Here is a 20,150-nt window from a genome sequence, read left to right as displayed (position 1 = left end):
TATGAATAATAGAAATGAGCGGACCAGTAAAGATCCGAACACAGACTTTAGAAAAAATCAGAGTTTGAGTTCGGAGTCCGCGTCCTTTACGTACGCTAACCACTCGATCAATCATCACTGTTCTTGGGTACGCTTGGTGCTCAGCCCAGTGTGAGCCGCTTGCAATGTCTGAATGGCTCTCACTGTGGTAATAACAGCGTGATGGGATGTAGTGTGCACCAAACAAACCAATCCGCCCACCCTAACCTGGAAAGTGATCTATTTAAGGCTGGCTGTATATAGGTAGAAAGCTGAACTGCCCAATTAGTGACTTCCAATGGGGTTCAAGTCAAGTCCGAGTTCCAAATTGAACTTTATCTAAAGTCCAGCTGACCCCACCGAACTAAACTTCCAGGGGTCCGCTTATCTCTAATTAATGACCTACCCTAAGGACAGGACATCAATATAAAAGTTTAAGATTGGGCTTATCCATAGAGGGGAAAAACTAACCTCTCCTTATTCACCAGTTAAGAATCTCTGTTAAGTTCCCTTTTTTTTAAGGGAAAATTTGCATATTAGTAATATTAGTAAAAATAAGTAAAATTCAGAACCCTACAGCTCCATAACATAGTGGAGAAAAAGGAAAAAAAATGTTTTAATCAGCTTTTCAGCCACTTTACAATGAGGTAGGCAGTTCCAAATAAAACAAGTTATGAAAGATCCTCTTTAAGACAATTTTGTGGCTCTGCAGAACCCTTGGAAGGCGCCACTTGTGCGGCAGGATACAGCGTGCTCTATTGATGGGTAATAACCCGATTTTCACATCACCAGGTAAAATTTATGAAGAGTTGACCTAAAGCCAAAAGTCTCCTAGCTTGTACTGAGATACTCACATCAGTCCTATGCGATGCCTCTTCTGGTTTTCCAAGAGCGTAAACACTGTCCCTTGTTTTGCCTGACAAGTAAAGGTAAATGTGTCATTTGTAACCTGGATAGTCTAGTTAACAATCAATCTGTATTAACTCCTAAGATAACCTGCTGCCATGTCCAGAGATGGTGTCAGAGGTCAACGGCTGATTATCTGCCAGACTTACATGTAACATCATTTCAATAATAAACCCATGGTCAGACAGTCAGGGCAAGAAATAGAAATGTCTCTTACATTGTTCAGGTTTATCACGTTACCTTGTCCCTATACTTGTTATTCTTCTATAGATCCAGTCATGGCCTGGCTTATTGGACCGCATACTTACTCTTCCCACATGAACGTCAGTCAAAATCCCGTGTGGTTGTTCACCACAACTCACGTCACCATTTATATCATTTCAGTACTTTCCTCAGATCAGCATTCACATTGTCCTACGTTTTCTCCCTTGTTCTAATATTACAAACTTCTTATTAAGGGGCTGACTTTTTCAGTCTCTAAAGCCCGCTTTACACGCTACAATATATCTTACGATGTGACGCACATCCGGCATTGTAAGTATGATTGTAGCATGTAAAACCTCCGTGCAATTGCGATTGAACGAAAATCCGTTCATCACATGCACGTCGTTCATTCCTCAAAAATTGAACGTGAGGTTGTGCAATGTTCCCGAGGCAGCACACATCGCAGTGTGTGACACCCCGGGAACATTGAACGACAGCTTACCTGCGTCCGCGGCTCCCGCCGACAATGCGGAAGGAAGTAGGCGGGATGTTTACGTTCCGCTCATCTTCGCCCCTCTGCTTCTATTGGCCGGCTGCCGCGTGACGTCGATGTGACGCCGAACGTCCCTCCCACTCTAGGAAGTGGATGTTCCCCGCCCACATTGAGGTCGTATGGACGGGTAAGTACGTGTGACGGTGGTTAATCATTTGTGCTGCACATTCAACAAATTGAACGTGCCGCACATACGACGGGGGCGGTTACGATCGCATACGATATCGTTTGCGAAATCGTAACATGTAAAGCAGGCTTAAGGGACCTAATTCAATTGTGACTACAGAGGGTTGGGCATTTTGTAATTTGTTCGCACAATTATTATGTGGGTGAGTATTTTGACCATATTCTTCATTCTCATGCAGATTTTTTTTTTTTTATTTCAATAAATTTTTATTAAGATTTTACATAATACAGATTATACACTGCAACAAACATGCAGACAGTTGAAAAATTTGTCCTATAACAGCAGGACAATAAAATTCAAAGTAAAAACAGATAACAGCTGAAAATTCTTTATGCAGATTTTTGATACTCCAAGCTGTATAAACTTGAATGCTTATTGGATGAAGCAGATCAGGTGATGTGTATTTGTGTAATGAGGAGGGTGCAAACTAAGGATAGAACAGCCTTTATCAAGGTGTGCAGTATTAAGGCCCCTTTACACACTGAAACTTTCTAGCGATCCCACCAGCGATCCCAACCTGTCCGGGATTGCTACAAAGTCTCTGGTGAGCTGTCAAACAGGCAAACCTGGCCAACGACGCAACAGCGATCAGGACCTGCAGAACGACCTAGCTAGTCATTGGGGACGTTGGAAAGCAGCTTTTTGAAAGGGAAGTCGCTAACGAAGTCGCTGTAAAGTCCCCTTTACACACTGAGACTTTGCTGCACAGCGGGAAACAAAGGACCAAAGAATGGTCCTGAACGATTTGTAGCGATCACAACTTCACAGCAGGGGCCAGGTCGCTGATGTGTTTCACACACTGCAATGTCGCTGGGGAGGTCGCTATAACGTCACAAAACCGGTGACGTTACAGCGATGTCGTTTGCGATGTTGCAGTGTGTAAAGCCACCTTTAGGCAGCTTGTTTTCCTCTAGCAAAGTGGTCCAAAAAAGAGATTTAACTGACTTTGAAAAGTTAAAAATGATTCCATGTTTTTAATAGGGACGTAGCATTCTTGAAATTGCTAATATACTGTGGCGTGAACACAGAACCATGAAAGGAATCAAATGTGAAGCGACCAGGAACCAGGTCATTTTCTGTGCCTTTGCGCTGTGCCTTTAGTATGTAGCAGAGCCGAGATCATCATGGGACCTCGTGTGGATTACATCGGAACTGGGTGTTTGGTTGTAATAAGTCGGAGACAGAGGGTGTTTTTTTTTGTATTTTATGTCAAATAAGGGATTTTTTCGGTGTTTGTGTTTATTTCTTTTCACTTGCAGATTAGTAATGGGGAGGGTCTCATAGATACCTCCCATTACTAATCTAGGGCTTGGTGGCAACTGTGAGCTATCATTAACGCCTTATATTACCCCAATTGCCACCGCACCAGAATGAGTCGGGTAAAATGCCGGGATTGTCACATCTAACGAATGCGACAATTCTGGACTGCTGCAGGCTCCTATAAAAATAGCAGTGTGGGGGCAATAACCTGCAAATACCAGCCCCCAGCTGTCGGCTTTATTATGGCTGGGTATCAAAATGGGGGCGGGCTGGGACTGCAAGCTGTTTTAAAAAAAACAAACAAAAAAAAACCCGTTGTTTCCTGAAGTGTTTTGTTTGTTTGTTTTTTTTAAATCCGGTTGGACCTAATCTCGAATCTGCTGGTTCGCCCATCTCTAGTAGTGAATGGTGAGATATGGAGCCTGACAGTCAAAAGTTCAAATTACTTCTCTTTGAAATCAGATGATAACCAACTGTGCCATGAGCTCAGCACTGACAGCAACCAGTGCCATCGAGCTACACCCATCTAGTGTTTAGAAAAGTCTGACCAGAAGTAATCTTAACAGCAGAATTGTGACCAAAAAGCCATACTTCTGACATGGTAACAAGGCCTAGATACTCAACTATGCACAAAAACATAGAAATTGGGTGGAGAAAAGTTCCAGCAGGTACTCAGGATCGAGGAGTCAAAATGTGAAATATTTGGCTATAACAGAAAGCAGTTTGTTCACCAAAGGGCTGGAGAGCAATACAAAAATGATTGTCTGAAGGCAACAGTGAAGCATAGAGGAGGGCCTGGCAAATTTGGGGATGTATTTCAGCAAACTGAGCTGGGGATTTGGCAAGGATTATTGGTGTCCTCAATGCTGAAAATACTGGCAGATACTTATCGATCATGCAATGGAAGTGTTTGATTGGCTCCATATTTATTCTGCAGCATGACAATGCCCCCAAACATAAAGCCAGGGTCATTAAGATCTATCTTCAGTGTAAAGAACAACAAGGTGTCCTTGAAGTGATGATATGGTCCCCGCAGAGCATTAATCTCAATATCGAGTCTGTCTGGGAATACATGAAGAGCCATAAGGATTTGTACAAGCCTACATCTAGAGAAGATCTGTGGTTGGTTCTCCAAGATGTTTGGAACAACCTCCCTGTCGATCTCCTTGATAAAATAAATCCACATTTCTATTTTTAAAGTATTTTTACTTTGCAGCATTCTTATTCATACCTGCCTAAAACCTTTGCATTGCAAGGACCATTAACAGCTACAGGACCTCAGTGTGCCATGGATGTTTCTGAACGTATGTTGTGCCCCAGATGAAGCACAGTGTGGTCAATGCAAATTATAGCACAGCATTGACGCTCCGTAAACTGGAACTGAATTCTATAAAGTGCACGTTGTAACTATTTACACCTATACCATTCCATTTTAAGCACATAGATATCAGATATAGTTTTGTATCTCACCTTTACATCATAACCAATACCATGGGCTTTGCACATCTGGAAGAAGACATTGTAATACACAAGTGAGAGGTTTGTGTGAACCATCCGTGTGCTGAGAACGGCAACTCGGTCTAAAATTATTGTCTGGAAAAAAAAAAGGAATTTCCCATGAGAGAGATGACTTTTTATTAAACCTCAGTTGCAGGACATTTATTCTGCTGACATCACTTCACACTATTTGCATCTAGCGTCACTGAAGGCGGATACGTCTCTCCTAGCAGTAATTGCACAGATCTGTACTCTACCATGGAAAAAGAGGTCTTCATTTCAGTCTAATAATCCACAGGAGAAAAAGTGATATGTTGTCACCTCACATAGGGGACAAACCACTTATGTACCTGCGTCTGTCTTCAGCAAACACAAGTGGTCCCTGTCCGTGTATCACAAAGGACATTGAATGATGTGCTACATAAAAATGGTGCAGCCTGTTCTCTTACAGCCTCCCACAGGAGCACCATGTGTGCACTGCGCTTTATGGCTTTCTCTGATCAATACCTTTTATAGGCTGTAATCCAAAACCTTTGTGAGGAATCAAAGAGCAAAGTATCGATGGCTCAGTTTTACAGCTGACCTGGTCCATTGTGTTCCCTGTGTTTACACTGCCTTCTCCATCTACAGAAAACACTTCTAAACGTTGAGTTAAAGGTAGATATTTAATACAGGTTTTGTGCGGCTCATCGAGCCCTCCAAAATAGCCGCAATTAAGGCCCCTTTACACACTGAGACTTTCTAGCGATCCCACCAGCGATCTCGACCTGGCCGGGATCGCTACAAAGTCTCTTACAGTCGCTGGTGAGATGTCAAACAGCCAGATCTGGCCAACAACTCAGCAGCGATACGGACCTGCAGAACGACCTCGCTGGAAAGGGAACGCTAGCACGCCTATGGGTTGGGTCGCTAACGCTGTCATTGTAATGGTGTCAAACACACCGATGCATGCTGCGCAGCGGGAAACAAAGGACCAAAGAATGGTCCTGAACGACTTGTAGCGATCAGCGACCTCACAGCAGGGGCCAGGTCGCTGATGTGTGTCACACACTGCAATGTCGCTGGGGAGGTCGCTATTACATCACAACACCTGTGACGTTAAATCAATATCGCTAGCGATGTTGCAGTGTGTAAAAGGGCCTTTATGCCTTAAAGTGAACTTGTGGTCACACAAAATTATACGCCTATACACATGCTAACTCCATGAAGAGAAAGAACACTGCCTAGGTGCACCTATAGAGCCAGCTTTCTTACTCTTGGAGGAGCGCTAAAATGCAGACCTTTTTTCGAAGAGCATTGCCTTGCCTCTCCTACCCAATCAGCCCCTTACTCTGCACTGACTAAGGGCAAAAAACCTCAAACAGCTGTCAGAAGGATGTCTTTATTTTGGAGTAGACTTTAGTTCAGTTAAATATCCCAAATAATGTAGCAAGACTGATTCTAGGGAATCTGTCACCAGGTTTTTACTATACTAACTAAGAGCAGCATGATTTAGGACCCTAATTCCAGTGATTTATCACCTATTGGGCTGCTTGCTGTAGTTTGGACACAAATCATGGTTTGATCTGCTTCATATATAGCAGTTCTTCTAAAGCTGCGCACACACCTCTGAGTAGCAAATGTTTACCTATGCACAATGTGCATAGAAAGTTGTCAATCAGTGTTGGGTGCATGGATGTATCACCAGGCAGCAGGTTTACTAGTCTTCTAGTGATAATCTGCTAATAAAACAGTGAATGTATCAAAACTACAGCAAGCAGCCCAGTTAGTAATCATCAATAGATAGCACTATCGAGGCAGTTTTCTTCCTTTTGGAGAAGAGCTAATGTGTATACTCTTTCCCAGATAGCATTGCCTCCACTATAAGTCTCAGGGGTACTTTGCACACTACGACATCGCAAGCCGATGGTAGCGATGCCGAGCGCGATAGTCCCCGCCCCCGTCGCAGCTGCGATATCTTGTGATAGCTGCCGTAGCGAATATTATCGCTACGGCAGCTTCACACACACTTACCTTCCCTGCGACTTCACTCTGGCCAGCAAACCGCCTCCTTCTTAAGGGGGCGGGCCGTGCGGCGTCACAGCGACGTCACACGGCAGGCGGCCAATAGAACCAGAGGGGCGGAGATGAGCGGGACGTAAACATCCCGCCCACCTCCGTCCTTCCGCATAGCCGGCGTGAACCGCGGGACGCAGGTAAGGAGATATTCCTCGCTCCTGCGGCTTCTCACACAGCGATGTGTGCTGCCGCAGGAATGAGGAATAACATCGTACCTGTCGCTGCCGCGACATTATGGAAATGACCGACACTACACCGATGATACGATTTCGCCGCTTTTGCGCTCGTTAATTGTATCAAAAACGATTTACACACTCCAATGTCGACAGCGACGCCAGATGTGCGTCACTTTCGATTTGACCCCACCGACATCGCAGCTGCGATGTTGTAGTGTGCAAAGTACCCCTCACTCTTCCTTTTCTAGAAAAGGGTTGGTTAGCCACCCCAGGTAAAACTTGTAATATGCCTAATTCACTATATTTTATGCTAAGAAACTAGAAAATTAACTCAAGAAACTGACACTATTTTACTCTAGTGCCTACCCCAGGTCTTGAGTTGAGTTCATGGCCTACTGCTGCCTATGCAGACCTTGAACCTCAGTGATGTCCCATATGAGCAGCTACCTTGCTGTCTCCCGAAAATGACTTCTGCACAAGTACAGCAGGTTTTGTTGCCTATACGTGCCTGGACCGAAATGGACAGTTAGGGAGGTGACCTATGTACACTGACAGCGTCATGCCCAATGATTACACAGCCTGCAGTAGACACTGAAATAAAGAAAAGGAGTAAGTAGTAATGCGGCTTAGAGTCTCCAGCAAAAGACACTAATTGATGTGTCATACCAGAAATATTAACAAAAAATGGCTGACCTCTTTAATAGATGAGGGGTCCAGAGTAAAGGTACCGTCACACTTAGTGACGCTCCAGCGATCCCACTAGCAATCTGACCTGGCAGGGATCACTGGAGCGTCGCTACATGGTCGCTGGTGAGCTGTCAAACAGGCAGATCTCCACAGCGATCAGAGATCAGCCACTAGCGACCCGTGTAACGACACTGTGTTTGGTAATCATGGTACACATCAGGTTACTAAGCAAAGCGCTTTGCTTCTAGTTACCTGATGTGTACCTTGGCTACGTGTGCAGGGAGCAGGGAGCCGGCTTCTAGAAGCTGCGGACGCTGGTAACCAAGGTAAATATCGGGTAACCAAGCAAACCCTTTGCTTGGTTACCCAATGTGTACCTTGGTTACCAGCGTCCGCAGAAGCCGGCTCCCTGCTCACTGCACATTCAGATCGTTGCTCTCTCGCTGTCAAACACAGTGATGTGTGCTTCACAGCGGGAGAGCAACGACCAAAAAATGGTCCAGGACATTCAGCAACGACTGGCGATCTCACAGCAGGGGGCCAGGTCGTTGCTGGATGTCACATACAGCAACATCGCTAGCAAGATTGCTGTTGCATCACAAAAAACGTGACTCAGCAGCGATGTTGCTAGCGATGTCGCTTAGTGAGACATGGCCTTAAGATCATAATATTGCTGGAGACCTCTCCTACCCTGCCTTTAAGACCCCCATACACAATAGCCTAATGTTGTCCAAAGCTGCCGATATTAGGGGCATCGGATGACGAGTCTAATGTATGTAAGGGCCTCATCTGTCGTGGGACATAAGGGTCCAGCATGACTGATTTTGCACTGCCGATACTTTTGTTCTTGGCCAGATAACACACCGCCAAAAGAGCACAGGGCAGAGCTACTGCAAAAAGTAGCTGCAACTTAGAGCTTCACTTTAGTATTGTCACTGTCGTCTCCCTGCTGTTTTGAGACTAGTGATAGTCTTAAGACTGGAGCCCTTTATAGCCATCTAGACTCCTTTGGCATCTCATGAGTTAATTTCTGTTTTTGTTGCCAGCAGCTCATAGCAGTGCAGGTCATCTGTAGCCACTTTGAGCACATGCCCATTTAGGTTTAAATACTGGAAATTTCCCAGCAGTTCTTAGAATTGATTTCTACTTTGGCCAGCCTGGTGGAAGGAACTGCTGAGGAATTGTCCTGTGCCCATCCATCTGCTACTTTACAGTCTGTCTGCTGCTTTGAAGTTTCTTGTTTGAATCCTTCTGCTTATTCCCCATCTGTCTTTCCTTTTTCTCCGTGTTTATTAGAGTAGTGGCGAAACTAGTGAACTCGTCAGCCTACTCACTAGGCAGGGTGAGTTTAGGGCCAACTGATGGATCCAGGTATACTGTTCGCCAACAGGTTGGAAAAAACTTATAGGGATTAGGGATGCTAGAGAGCTCAGGAGTCAGCTTGAGGTGAGTTCAGGAGGTGCCCCCTCACTACTCTCCCTAGCGGCAGTAACCTCCATTGTATCATGACCCCGGTGTCCCTCCCCCCTTTTTGTTAGTGGTGTTTTTGTAGTGCGTGACACGCCCGGCGGTCTGAACGCATGTGTCACGCGTTACATATGGACATCTCCTACTCCGTGCGTGACAAGTATTCTACAAATCAATATCTTTTAATGATCTTCCTTAGAGAATGATGTCCCCAGAACTTGAACAGAGATCAGGGTATATTTTATTTATTTAGCATGTGCTTTAAAAAGGAGCTGGTTTTGTTCTTCTGTAGGGATAGCTGATTGCATGTACACACTGATGTATATGCATTGTTTCATGTACATATTGATTTTTCATGGTCAATTTAAGGCACTTGTAACGTGACATCTGTCATGGTTTAATACTTCAAGAAACACATTAAATGGTCACTGTTGTTTCAGCAAATGTCGCATAAATCAATAGTTCAGAATGGATATAATAAGATAAATTACGTTTATAAGATCCCTCTTTCTCCACTTTTGAGCGTCCTCCCACCTCATAAACTCATCATCCACTTGGAAAAAGCAGCTAAACTCTGTTTTGCTCAAGACAAGCTCAACTCACTGACAGATCAGAATACAGCAGCCTATTGAAATCTATGGTGAAGGAGGAGGCAGGAGCAGGGTGAGAAAAAGGCAGAGGGACAGAGTGCTTTATAGTAAGTACTTATCTCATTCCAGTGTTATATTTGAAGATATACTCTATACTGTACACTGCTGCAGACGGCATGTTACATAGAAAAAGGGGAGTAGAAAATGCTTTTGTATGTGTGTACCTTGCATGGGAGACGTAATAGCATCTAGTCTCTACCCACTAGCTTAGAGAGAAGTGAACATGTTATTATATATATGTATGTATATATATATGTATCTATATATATAATTGCCTTATTCTGTCTGTCTGTCTGTCTGTCTGTCTGTCTGTCTATCTGTCTGTCTGTCTGTCATGCTCCAAAATTGTGTCCTTACGGTGACACAAAGCTGATTGGCCGCTGGGCTCGCCATGGCCCCGCCCCCCCCACACGGATTGGCCGCTCGCCCAGGCTGCGCCCCCACACGGATTGGCCAGCCGCTCGCCCAGGCTCCGCCCCCCCCACAGATTGGCCTCTCGCCCCGGCACCCTGCAGGCATTGGCAATTCGGCCACGCCCCGCCCCGCCCCCCTCACGCAATGCACGTTAGCTCTGCCCCACCCCCTCCCTCCTCCCGCGCATTTCTCGAACTGACACGGCTGTCACGGAGGTGAGTACGGTACTCCCTGCCCACCCCCCCCCCCTCCCCCCCCCGCCCCCGCCCCCGCTCGCACAGGACTGGTGTGGATACGTTGCTAACCATGCTCGCATGGTTACAAGCGCTGTCACGGAGGTGAGTACTGTACTCCCTCCCCCCCCCCCCTCCCCCCCCCCCGGCCCCCGCTCGCACGGCAGTGGTGGGAGTGGTGTGGATACGTTGGTATCAAGCCCATCAAGGTCCTGCTGCGCCAGAAGATCCACACGCACACACACAAACATACACACACATCAGATCACACTCACACTCACTCTTACACACACCTCACACACACCTCACACACACCTCACATCGCATCCACATACTCACAACATCCTGGGATATCGCTTGCTTCTCGGCGGCGAAAATGTGCTGTTGTGATCTTCCAGGACCTGACGGAGGATCACATGGCCAGAAGCATGTGATATCCCCGGATGTTGTGAGTATGAGCGCGTAAGTGCGATATCGTCAGTGTCTGTGTGTGTGAGTGGATGCGATCGGGTGTGTGTGAGTGGATGCGATCGGGTGTGTGTGAGTGGATGCGATCGGGTGTGTGTGAGTGGATGCGATCGGGTGTGTGTGAGTGGATGCGATCGGGTGTGTGTGAGTGGATGCGATCGGGTGTGTGTGAGTTGATGCGATCGGGTGTGTGTGTGAGTGGATGCGATCGGGTGTGTGTGTGAGTGGATGCGATCGGGTGTGTGTGTGAGTGGATGCGATCGGGTGTGTGTGTGAGTGGATGCGATCGGGTGTGTGTGTGAGTGGATGCGATCGGGTGTGTGAGTGTCGGCAGAGGACCAGGCCGTGCTGGAGGAGGCTGGGAGCAGAGAGGCTGATCATGGGGAAGAGGGGAATGCTGATGCTGAAGGAGGCTGGGATGGGAAGGCTGGGAGGAAGGAGGCTGGGACGAGAGAGGCTGATCCTCAGGAAGGCTGAGGAGGGGAGGCTGATGCTGAGGGAGGCTGGAAGGAGAGAGGCTGAGCAAACGTGCTCCATCCGCCATACTGCGCACTCCCCATCGTGCTGCATCCCCCATGCTGCGCACTCCCAAACGTGGTCCATCCGCCATGCTGCGCACTCCCAAACGTGGTCCATCCGCCATGCTGCGCACTCCCAAACGTGCTCCATCCGCCATGCTGCGCACTCCCAAACGTGCTCCATCCGCCATACTGCGCACTGGAGCACGTTTGGGAGTGCGCAGCATGGCGGATGGAGCACGTTTGAGAATGCGCAGCATGGCGGATGGAGCACGTTTGGGAGTGCGCAGCATGGCGGATGGAGCACGTTTGGGAGTGCGCAGCATGCCGGATGGTGCACGATCGGGAGTGCGCAGTATGGCGGATGGAGCACGTTTGGGAGTGCGCAGCATGGCGGATGGAGCACGTTTAGAAGTGCGCAGCATGGCGGATGGACCACGTTTGGGAGTGCGCAGCATGGCGGATGGAGCACGTTTAGGAGTGCGCAGCATGGCGGATGGAGCACGTTTGCAAGTGCGCAGCATGGCGGGTGGAGCACGATGGGAGGTGCACACCTCCCCCCAACACACACACACACGCGCACTGCACAACACACACACACTAGGAATCACAAACAACGCCCTACACAGACACCCACACAGACAACGCTGCACACACAAATATACGCACATACTGCACAACACACACATTGCTCAAAACATACCTCCCCCCAAAACACACCACACCCACACAAACCGCACAACACACACACACACACACAACGCTACAGACACACAGCGCTCCACAAACAACGCAACACACGCAACACACATACAACACCGCTCTCACCCCCCGCGACACTCAGAACATGTACAGCGCCCTACACAAACACTTGGTAACTACACACAACAACATCTATATATATATATAACAAAAATCATACATGAACTACACAATACGTAAATTCTAGAATACCCGATGCGTAGAATCGGGCCACCTTCTAGTATATATATATATATATATATATATATATATAAAGCCTGCAGAAGGGTAAACTGGTTATACGTGCATACTCTGTGCTGGTGTGAAGACTGATGCAGATGCATGCTGTACATGAAAGTACAGTATATCTCAGTATATACAGTTAGGTCCAGAAATATTTGGACAGTGACACAATTTTCGCGAGTTGGGCTCTGCATGCCACCACATTGGATTTGAAATGAAACCTCTACAACAGAATTCAAGTGCAGATTGTAACGTTTAATTTGAAGGTTTGAACAAAAATATCTGATAGAAATTGTAGGAATTGTACACATTTCTTTACAAACACTCCACATTTTAGGAGGTCGAAAGTAATTGGACAAATAAACCAAACCCAATCAAAATATTTTTATTTTCAATATTTTGTTGCGAATCCTTTGGAGGCAATCACTGCCTTAAGTCTGGAACCCATGGACATCACCAAACGCTGGGTTTCCTCCTTCTTAATGCTTTGCCAGGCCTTTACAGCCGCAGCCTTCAGGTCTTGCTTGTTTGTGGGTCTTTCCGTCTTAAGTCTGGATTTGAGCAAGTGAAATGCATGCTCAATTGGGTTAAGATCTGGTGATTGACTTGGCCATTGCAGAATGTTCCACTTTTTTGCACTCATGAACTCCTGGGTAGCTTTGGCTGTATGCTTGGGGTCATTGTCCATCTGTACTATGAAGCGCCGTCCGATCAACTTTGCGGCATTTGGCTGAATCTGGGCTGAAAGTATATCCCGGTACACTTCAGAATTCATCCGGCTACTCTTGTCTGCTGTTATGTCATCAATAAACACAAGTGACCCAGTGCCATTGAAAGCCATGCATGCCCATGCCATCACGTTGCCTCCACCATGTTTTACAGAGGATGTGGTGTGCCTTGGATCATGTGCCGTTCCCTTTCTTCTCCAAACTTTTTTCTACCCATCATTCTGGTACAGGTTGATCTTTGTCTCATCTGTCCATAGAATACTTTTCCAGAACTGAGCTGGCTTCATGAGGTGTTTTTCAGCAAATTTAACTCTGGCCTGTCTATTTTTGGAATTGATGAATGGTTTGCATCTAGATGTGAACCCTTTGTATTTACTTTCATGGAGTCTTCTCTTTACTGTTGACTTAGAGACAGATACACCTACTTCACTGAGAGTGTTCTGGACTTCAGTTGATGTTGTGAACGGGTTCTTCTTCACCAAAGAAAGTATGCGGCGATCATCCACCACTGTTGTCATCCGTGGACGCCCAGGCCTTTTTGAGTTCCCAAGCTCACCAGTCAATTCCTTTTTTCTCAGAATGTACCCAACTGTTGATTTTGCTACTCCAAGCAAGTCTATCTATGATGGATTTTTTCTTTTTTTTCAGCCTCAGGATGTTCTGCTTCACCTCAATTGAGAGTTCCTTAGACCGCATGTTGTCTGGTCACAGCAACAGCTTCCAAATGCAAAACCACACACCTGTAATCAACCCCAGACCTTTTAACTACTTCATTGATTACAGGTTAACGAGGGAGACGCCTTCAGAGTTAATTGCAGCCCTTAGAGTCCCTTGTCCAATTACTTTTGGTCCCTTGAAAAAGAGGAGGCTATGCATTACAGAGCTATGATTCCTAAACCCTTTCTCCGATTTGGATGTGAAAACTCTCATATTGCAGCTGGGAGTTTGCACTTTCAGCCCATATTATATATAGAATTGTATTTCTGAACATGTTTTTGTAAACAGCTAAAATAACAAAACTTGTGTCACTGTCCAAATATTTCTGGACCTAACTGTATAGCACATATCTGTAGAACTTCATTTAAGAAATAAATAGAATAGTTTTACCCATGGTCATGGTTGTTTAGATACCTTAAAGGTTTGTACTGTGAAAACAAGTTATCACCTATGCACAGGATAAGCTTTTGCCAAACTCCTCTCGACCAAGCAGTACAGTGTATGGGGGAACTGGGTGTGAACGCTGTCAGCTAAACGACCATTGAGCCGACAGTTATTTGATGTGACTGACCACCTTAAGTGTAGGGAAGGTAAAAAAAAAAAAATTAATTCTCATCTGTTCAAACTTCTGCAACTACAGAGCCCTGACTCCAGTGGTCTTCATTTACATTCTTGCAGTGATGGCATGCTGTACAGTACATGCATGTGACTACCGCAGCCAATCTCTGGCCTTCGCCTGTACATATATCATAGGACCAGTGAGGTCAGTGATTGGCTGCAATGTCAAGAGCGTAATTGGCATGTCATCACTGCAAGACCAATAAATTCAAACCATCAGGGACTATCGAAGAAAAGATATATATATATATATATATATATATATATATATATATATATAAAAATAACTATCAAAAGTACATAAAATGTATATACATATCACCTAATAAGGATTCAAATGACCCTAAAAAAAGTGTATAGTGCCATAAGGAGGGTTAAGGAAATATACAATGGTAGAGGAGAGAATAGGGCAAAGAGGGAATTATTCCTTTTTATATTATATATTCCAAATCTTATCCTAAATATAAATATTTCCACTGCCTGGCTGTGGAGGTTGGTACCCTAAGAGTAAGTGGCACCCTCGCTCTTCGACAGCTGACTCCTCCACTTGCCCTTACTTACATACACAAAAAACAGTAGAGAAATAATGTCAGAGAAGGCCAACCTCATAGATCAAAGCCATGTACTTATCTTTAAGTATAAGATGCTGCATATGTCCAGTGTTGTGATGACTCCAAGTCCTATATCGGGGGTCCTCATCCCAACCCGTTTCCCCCTTATACAGTTCATAAGGGATCCTCAGGGGACATGGACTATGGCATGTGTTATACAATGAAGGAAATAAGTATTTGATCCCTTGCTGATTTTGTAAGTTTGCCCACTGATAAAGACATCAACAGGGTAGGTTAAGGGTAGGTTAATTTTAACAGTGAGAGATACGATGGGCTGCTGATAAGTCTGGCTTTATCCAGAAAGAAACGAGAGAAGATGATGAAACTTTACATTTATTCCACATACTCTCCATTGATGACAACACACTTCTTACATCAGTATTCCAAGTTCTGTAAGCCTAGCAAAAAGAAGGATTGCAGTTGTGCCTCAAACCAGGTGTTTCTTCAGGTTTGGCAACAGATGATAGTCAGAGGGAGCTAGATCTGGTGAATAAGATGGGTGATCAACCAGCTGCAAGCCCAGCTCTGCCAGTTTTGCCGTGGTCGTGTGTGCAGTGTGAGCGGAGATTCCTTTGGACAGCTTGCCGCACCTTTGAGCCTTCAGAGCTGACTTCAATTGGTCCAAACGTTCAATGTAATTCCTTGTATTGATTGTGGAACCCTTTCGAAGGTAGTCCACTAGCAGCACACTCTCCTTATGCCAAAACACAGACACCATTACCTTAGTGGCAGATTTTTGCTCCCTGAACTTCTTTGGACGAGGAGAACCACTGTGCCTCCACTCTTGACTCCTTGTTTTCAGGGTCATACAAATAAGTCCAGATCTCATCCATAGGTGACCTGTTACACTTCGTGGCTCTCCTGTAGCAAGGAATGAGGTGGTCCCCCATTCCTTGTCTGCCACGAGCCCTCCTGCTCAGCAGCGCCAAAGGTCTGGGAGACTGCACGGTCTGCAGGAGTTGCCTCCTCGGAGACGCAGCGGAAGGGTGACACCTAGTGGTTCTCCCTTTGCAAAGAATGGAGCGGTCTCCCATCCCTTGCCTGCCGCGGGCCCTCCTGCTCAGCATCACAGAGGGTCTGAGAGGTTGCACAGTGTGCAAAGGATGGATGCTCAGGGAAGCAGCAAGACTTCCCTTATCTCTGCACATTGTGAAACCGAGGATCCCGCCTTTATGACCCAAAGGCAGGAAGATGAGCATGTGCCCCACGTGACGTCTTCTGATTCGCTCACTAATATCACACGGCCCGATAACGAGGCTGGTGATGTGCTGAATCCTGATTGGGTCACGCCCATCTCGCGCCCGCCCTTGGGTGGAGCTATGCCTCCTTAAAAGCTCCCCCTGCCTTCATGGCGGCGCGCGACCGTCCTTCTATGTTTGGATGTCTGGCAGCGTGCTGCCACGCCACTGCTCAGGCATTATTGTCTTTTGTGGGCTTGGCCCTTGCTGCTTAGGCAGCACCTGGTTTGCAGGCCGTGTTCCTGCCTTGCTGCTCCGGCAGTATCTCCTTCAACAGGCTGTGTTCCTGTCCCAGGTGAGCTCCTCGAGCCTCCACCGGACTCACCTGGTTATTCAAAGCACACGTGCGTGGGCACCTCTGTGCTACCCTCGTGCCATATTCTCGTGACTTCCACTGGCACATGTGCGTGGGCACCTCTGTGCTTCCCCGTGCAACAGGTACACCGAGCCGTGAGATCCGTGCCATACAACCCTCACGGGTTAGGGCAGACCGGTGTACATAGATCGTCTGTGACATTCCAGACGATCGCTAGCAGCAACCCGCTCACTCTTCACCCACCATAGCAGCGGTCCCTTACACTGCACAGTGGACCTTGACCGGCGGAAGCTGTCCATTTCCCATCTTGGCACGCTTCCCCGGGTCCCCCTTGTAACAGTGACCAGTCGATGCAGGAAGTTCTTATCAGTCCGGAAACGCTGACAAATGGACTGGGAATTTTTCATCACATGCTTCTCTGATCTGTTGTCAAACATTTGGGGACCCACTTTGCAGATAGCTTCCTCATGTCCAAATGTTCATGGATTATGACACAAACAATATTCACGGGAAATCCCCATGATGTCTGTTATTGCTTTAGCTGAAATCCGTCAATTCTCCAGTATGAAGTTGTGCACAGCATCGACGATCTCCGGAACAACAACCGCTCTTGGTCGTCCAGGACGTTCCTCATCATTGGTGCTGAAGTGGCCAGTTTTAAATTTAGCAACCCAGTTCTTAACTGTGGAATATGAAGGGTATTGATAACCCAATGTCTGCGACATTTCACCATGAATATTCTTCATGGACTTTCGTGGCAGAAACAAGAATTTTATCACTGCTCTGCTCTCAGTTGCTGTGAATATCACATTAGACTCCACCTTTTTGTTTTTTTGCACGAGTAAAACACTGTTGTCATGAGAAACCAGCACAAAATTTTGAAAACATATATTAGACACATAAGGCTTTCATGTGATGTAACATTCGTTAACACAGAAACAAAAAAATCACAAAACTAAAGACTTATCAGCAGCCAAAGACTTATCAGCAGCCCCTCATAGAATATCCAAAATAAAATCCAGAAAATCACATTGTATAAATTATATAAAATTATTTGCATTTTGCAGAGAGAAATAAGTATTTGATCCCCTACCAACCATTAAGCGTTCTGGCTCCTACAGACACTTAGACGCTCCTAATCAGCTCATTACCTGCATTAAAGACAGCTGTGTTACATTGTCACCTGTAGAAAATACTCCTGTCCACAGACTCAATTAATCCGTCAGACTCTAACATCTACAACACAGGGAAGACCAAAGAGCTTTCTAAGGATGTCAGGGACCAGATCATAGACCTGCACAAGGCTGGAATGGGCTACAAAACCATAAGTAAGACGCTGGGTGAGAAGAACACTGTTGGTGCAATAGAAAGAAAAAAAGAAAATGGAAGAAATACAAAATGACTGTCAATCGACATCGATCAGGGGCACCATGCAACATCTCACCTCGTGGGGTATCCAGGATCATGAAGAAGGTGAGAGATCAGGCTAAAACTACATGGGGGGAACTTGTTAATGATCTCAAGGCAGCTGAGACCACTGTCACCAAGAAAACCATTGTTAACACATTACATCGTAATGGATTAAAATCCTGCAGTGCCTGCAAAATCCCACTGCTCAAGAAGGCATATATGCAGCTGTCCTGTCTGAAGTTTACCATTGAACATATGGATGGTTTGGAGAGTAATTGGGAGAAGGTGCTGTGGTCAGATGAGACAAAAATTGACCGCTTTGGCCTGAACTCAACTCGCTGTGTTTGGCGGAAGAAAAATGTTCCTATCCATCCCCACTGTCAAGCATGGAGGTGGAAACATTATGTTTTGGGGTGTTTCTCTGCTAAGGGCACAGGACTACTTCACCGTGTCAATAGGACAATGGATGGAGCCATGTACCGTAAAATCATGGGTGACAACCTCCTTCCCTGCAACCAGGACATTAAAAATGGATCGTGGCTGGGTTTTCCAGCATGACAATGACCCAAAACATATAGCCAAGGCAACAAAGGAGTGGCTCAAAAAGAAGCACATTAAGGTCATGGATTGGCCTAGCCAGTCTCCAGACCTTAATCCTATAGAAAACCTATAGAGGAGCTGAAGCTCCAAGTTGCCAAGTGACAGCCTCAAAATATTAATGATTTAGAGATGCTCTGCAAAGAGAAGTGGACCAAACTTCCTCCTGACATGTGCGCAAACTTCATCATCAACTACAAAAACGTCTGACTGCTGTGCTTGCCAACAAGGGTTTTGCCACCAAGTATTACATTTTGTTTGCCAGAGGGATCACATACTTATTTCTCTCTGTAAAATGCAAATAAATTGATATAATTTATAGAATGTGATTTTCTGGATTTTATTTTGGATATTCTATCCCTCACTGTTAAAATGAACCTACCCTTAAAATTATAGGCTGTTCATGTCTTTGTCAGTGAGTAAACTTACAAAATCAGCAAGGAATGATAATAATTATTTTCTTCACTGTAATAGCACACCATATGGGAACGCGGGTGATAGCTAGCAAGGTAGTGGAGAGATTTCTATTTAGGACAAAATTAGGGATATTTAACATAAAAAGGAATAATTCCCTCTTTGTCCTATTCTATCCCCAACCATTATATATTTCCTTAACTCTCCCCATATCACTATGCACTTTTTTTTAAAAGGAATATGTCACCAGGTTTTTGCTCCCCCATCTGAGAGCAGCATAATGTAGAGATAGAGACCCTGATTCCAGCGATGTGTCACTTACTGAGCTCTTTGCTGTCATTTTGATAAAATCAATGTTTTCTCTTCTGCAAATCTAGGAGTTATACAGAGCTTACAAATATGCTGGACTACCTGCAGCATGTCAAGTAGTCCTCTAAGGCCGCAGACACACGGGGACTAATGCGATCCTCGCATGACACTCGGCTCACGCTGGCAGCACAGCAGGAGCCGAGTGTCATGCGAGTGTCACTGCGACTGAGGTCCAATCATGCGATCGGACCTCAGCTGCGGGGGACGGGCCGGTATTGTGGAGGGGCAGGCCAGTGCTGAGGAGAGGCGAGCCGGCACTGAGGAGGGGAGGGAGGGATTTATCTCCCTCTCTCCTCCGTAGCTGGCTATTGCCATTCTCGCACTGCACTCATGGTACACCGGTGTACTGCGAGTGCAGTGCGATCTTTCTCTCGCCCCGTAGGCTTGAATGGGTGCGAGAGAAAGAGTCTTGCATTACAATCGCAGCATGCTGCGATTGTTTTTTCGGTACGATTGGGGCCGAGAAAATAATTGCTTATGGGTGCTGGGACATAGGTTAATATTGGTCTGAGTGGAATGCGATGTTTTATCGCATTCCACTTGGTCTGATTTTCATGCCATGTGGCTTAGGCCTTACGATAATCTACTGCTGATTAATCAGTGATTTTATCAAAACTACACAAAGCAGCTCAGTAAGTGACACATCACTGAATCAGGATCTCTGCCCCTACGTCATACTTCCCTCAGATTAGGTGTCTGGTGACAGATTCCCTAAGGGAAGCACCGTGAAGCATGGAGGAGGAGGTGTGATGGTGCTTTGCTGGTGACACTGTTGGGGATTTATTCAAAATTGAAGGCATACAGAACCAGCATGCCTACCACAGCATCTTGCAGCGGCGTGCTATTCCATCC

General features: G+C 45.9%; 1 protein-coding gene across 2 annotated transcripts in view; it reads right to left on the bottom strand.

Moving 5' to 3' along the window:
- Window positions 1-20,150, bottom strand: part of IQCH (IQ motif containing H) — a 192,608-nt gene that overhangs the window by 7,031 nt on the left and 165,427 nt on the right. The window contains exons 18-19 of one of the 2 annotated variants that reach the window (XM_075346063.1): window positions 4,599-4,721; window positions 873-934 (exon numbers count right to left, since the gene is read on the bottom strand). In XM_075346063.1, the coding sequence (XP_075202178.1) occupies window positions 873-934; window positions 4,599-4,721 (185 nt within the window). The remainder of the gene's footprint in view (window positions 1-872; window positions 935-4,598; window positions 4,722-20,150) is intronic. The other variant, XM_075346064.1, reaches the window with a different exon arrangement.

This window comes from Anomaloglossus baeobatrachus, chromosome 4 (assembly GCF_048569485.1).
Source record: "Anomaloglossus baeobatrachus isolate aAnoBae1 chromosome 4, aAnoBae1.hap1, whole genome shotgun sequence".
Classification (NCBI taxonomy): Eukaryota; Metazoa; Chordata; class Amphibia; order Anura; family Aromobatidae; genus Anomaloglossus; species Anomaloglossus baeobatrachus.
This window is presented reverse-complemented; position numbering and strand designations above follow the sequence as displayed.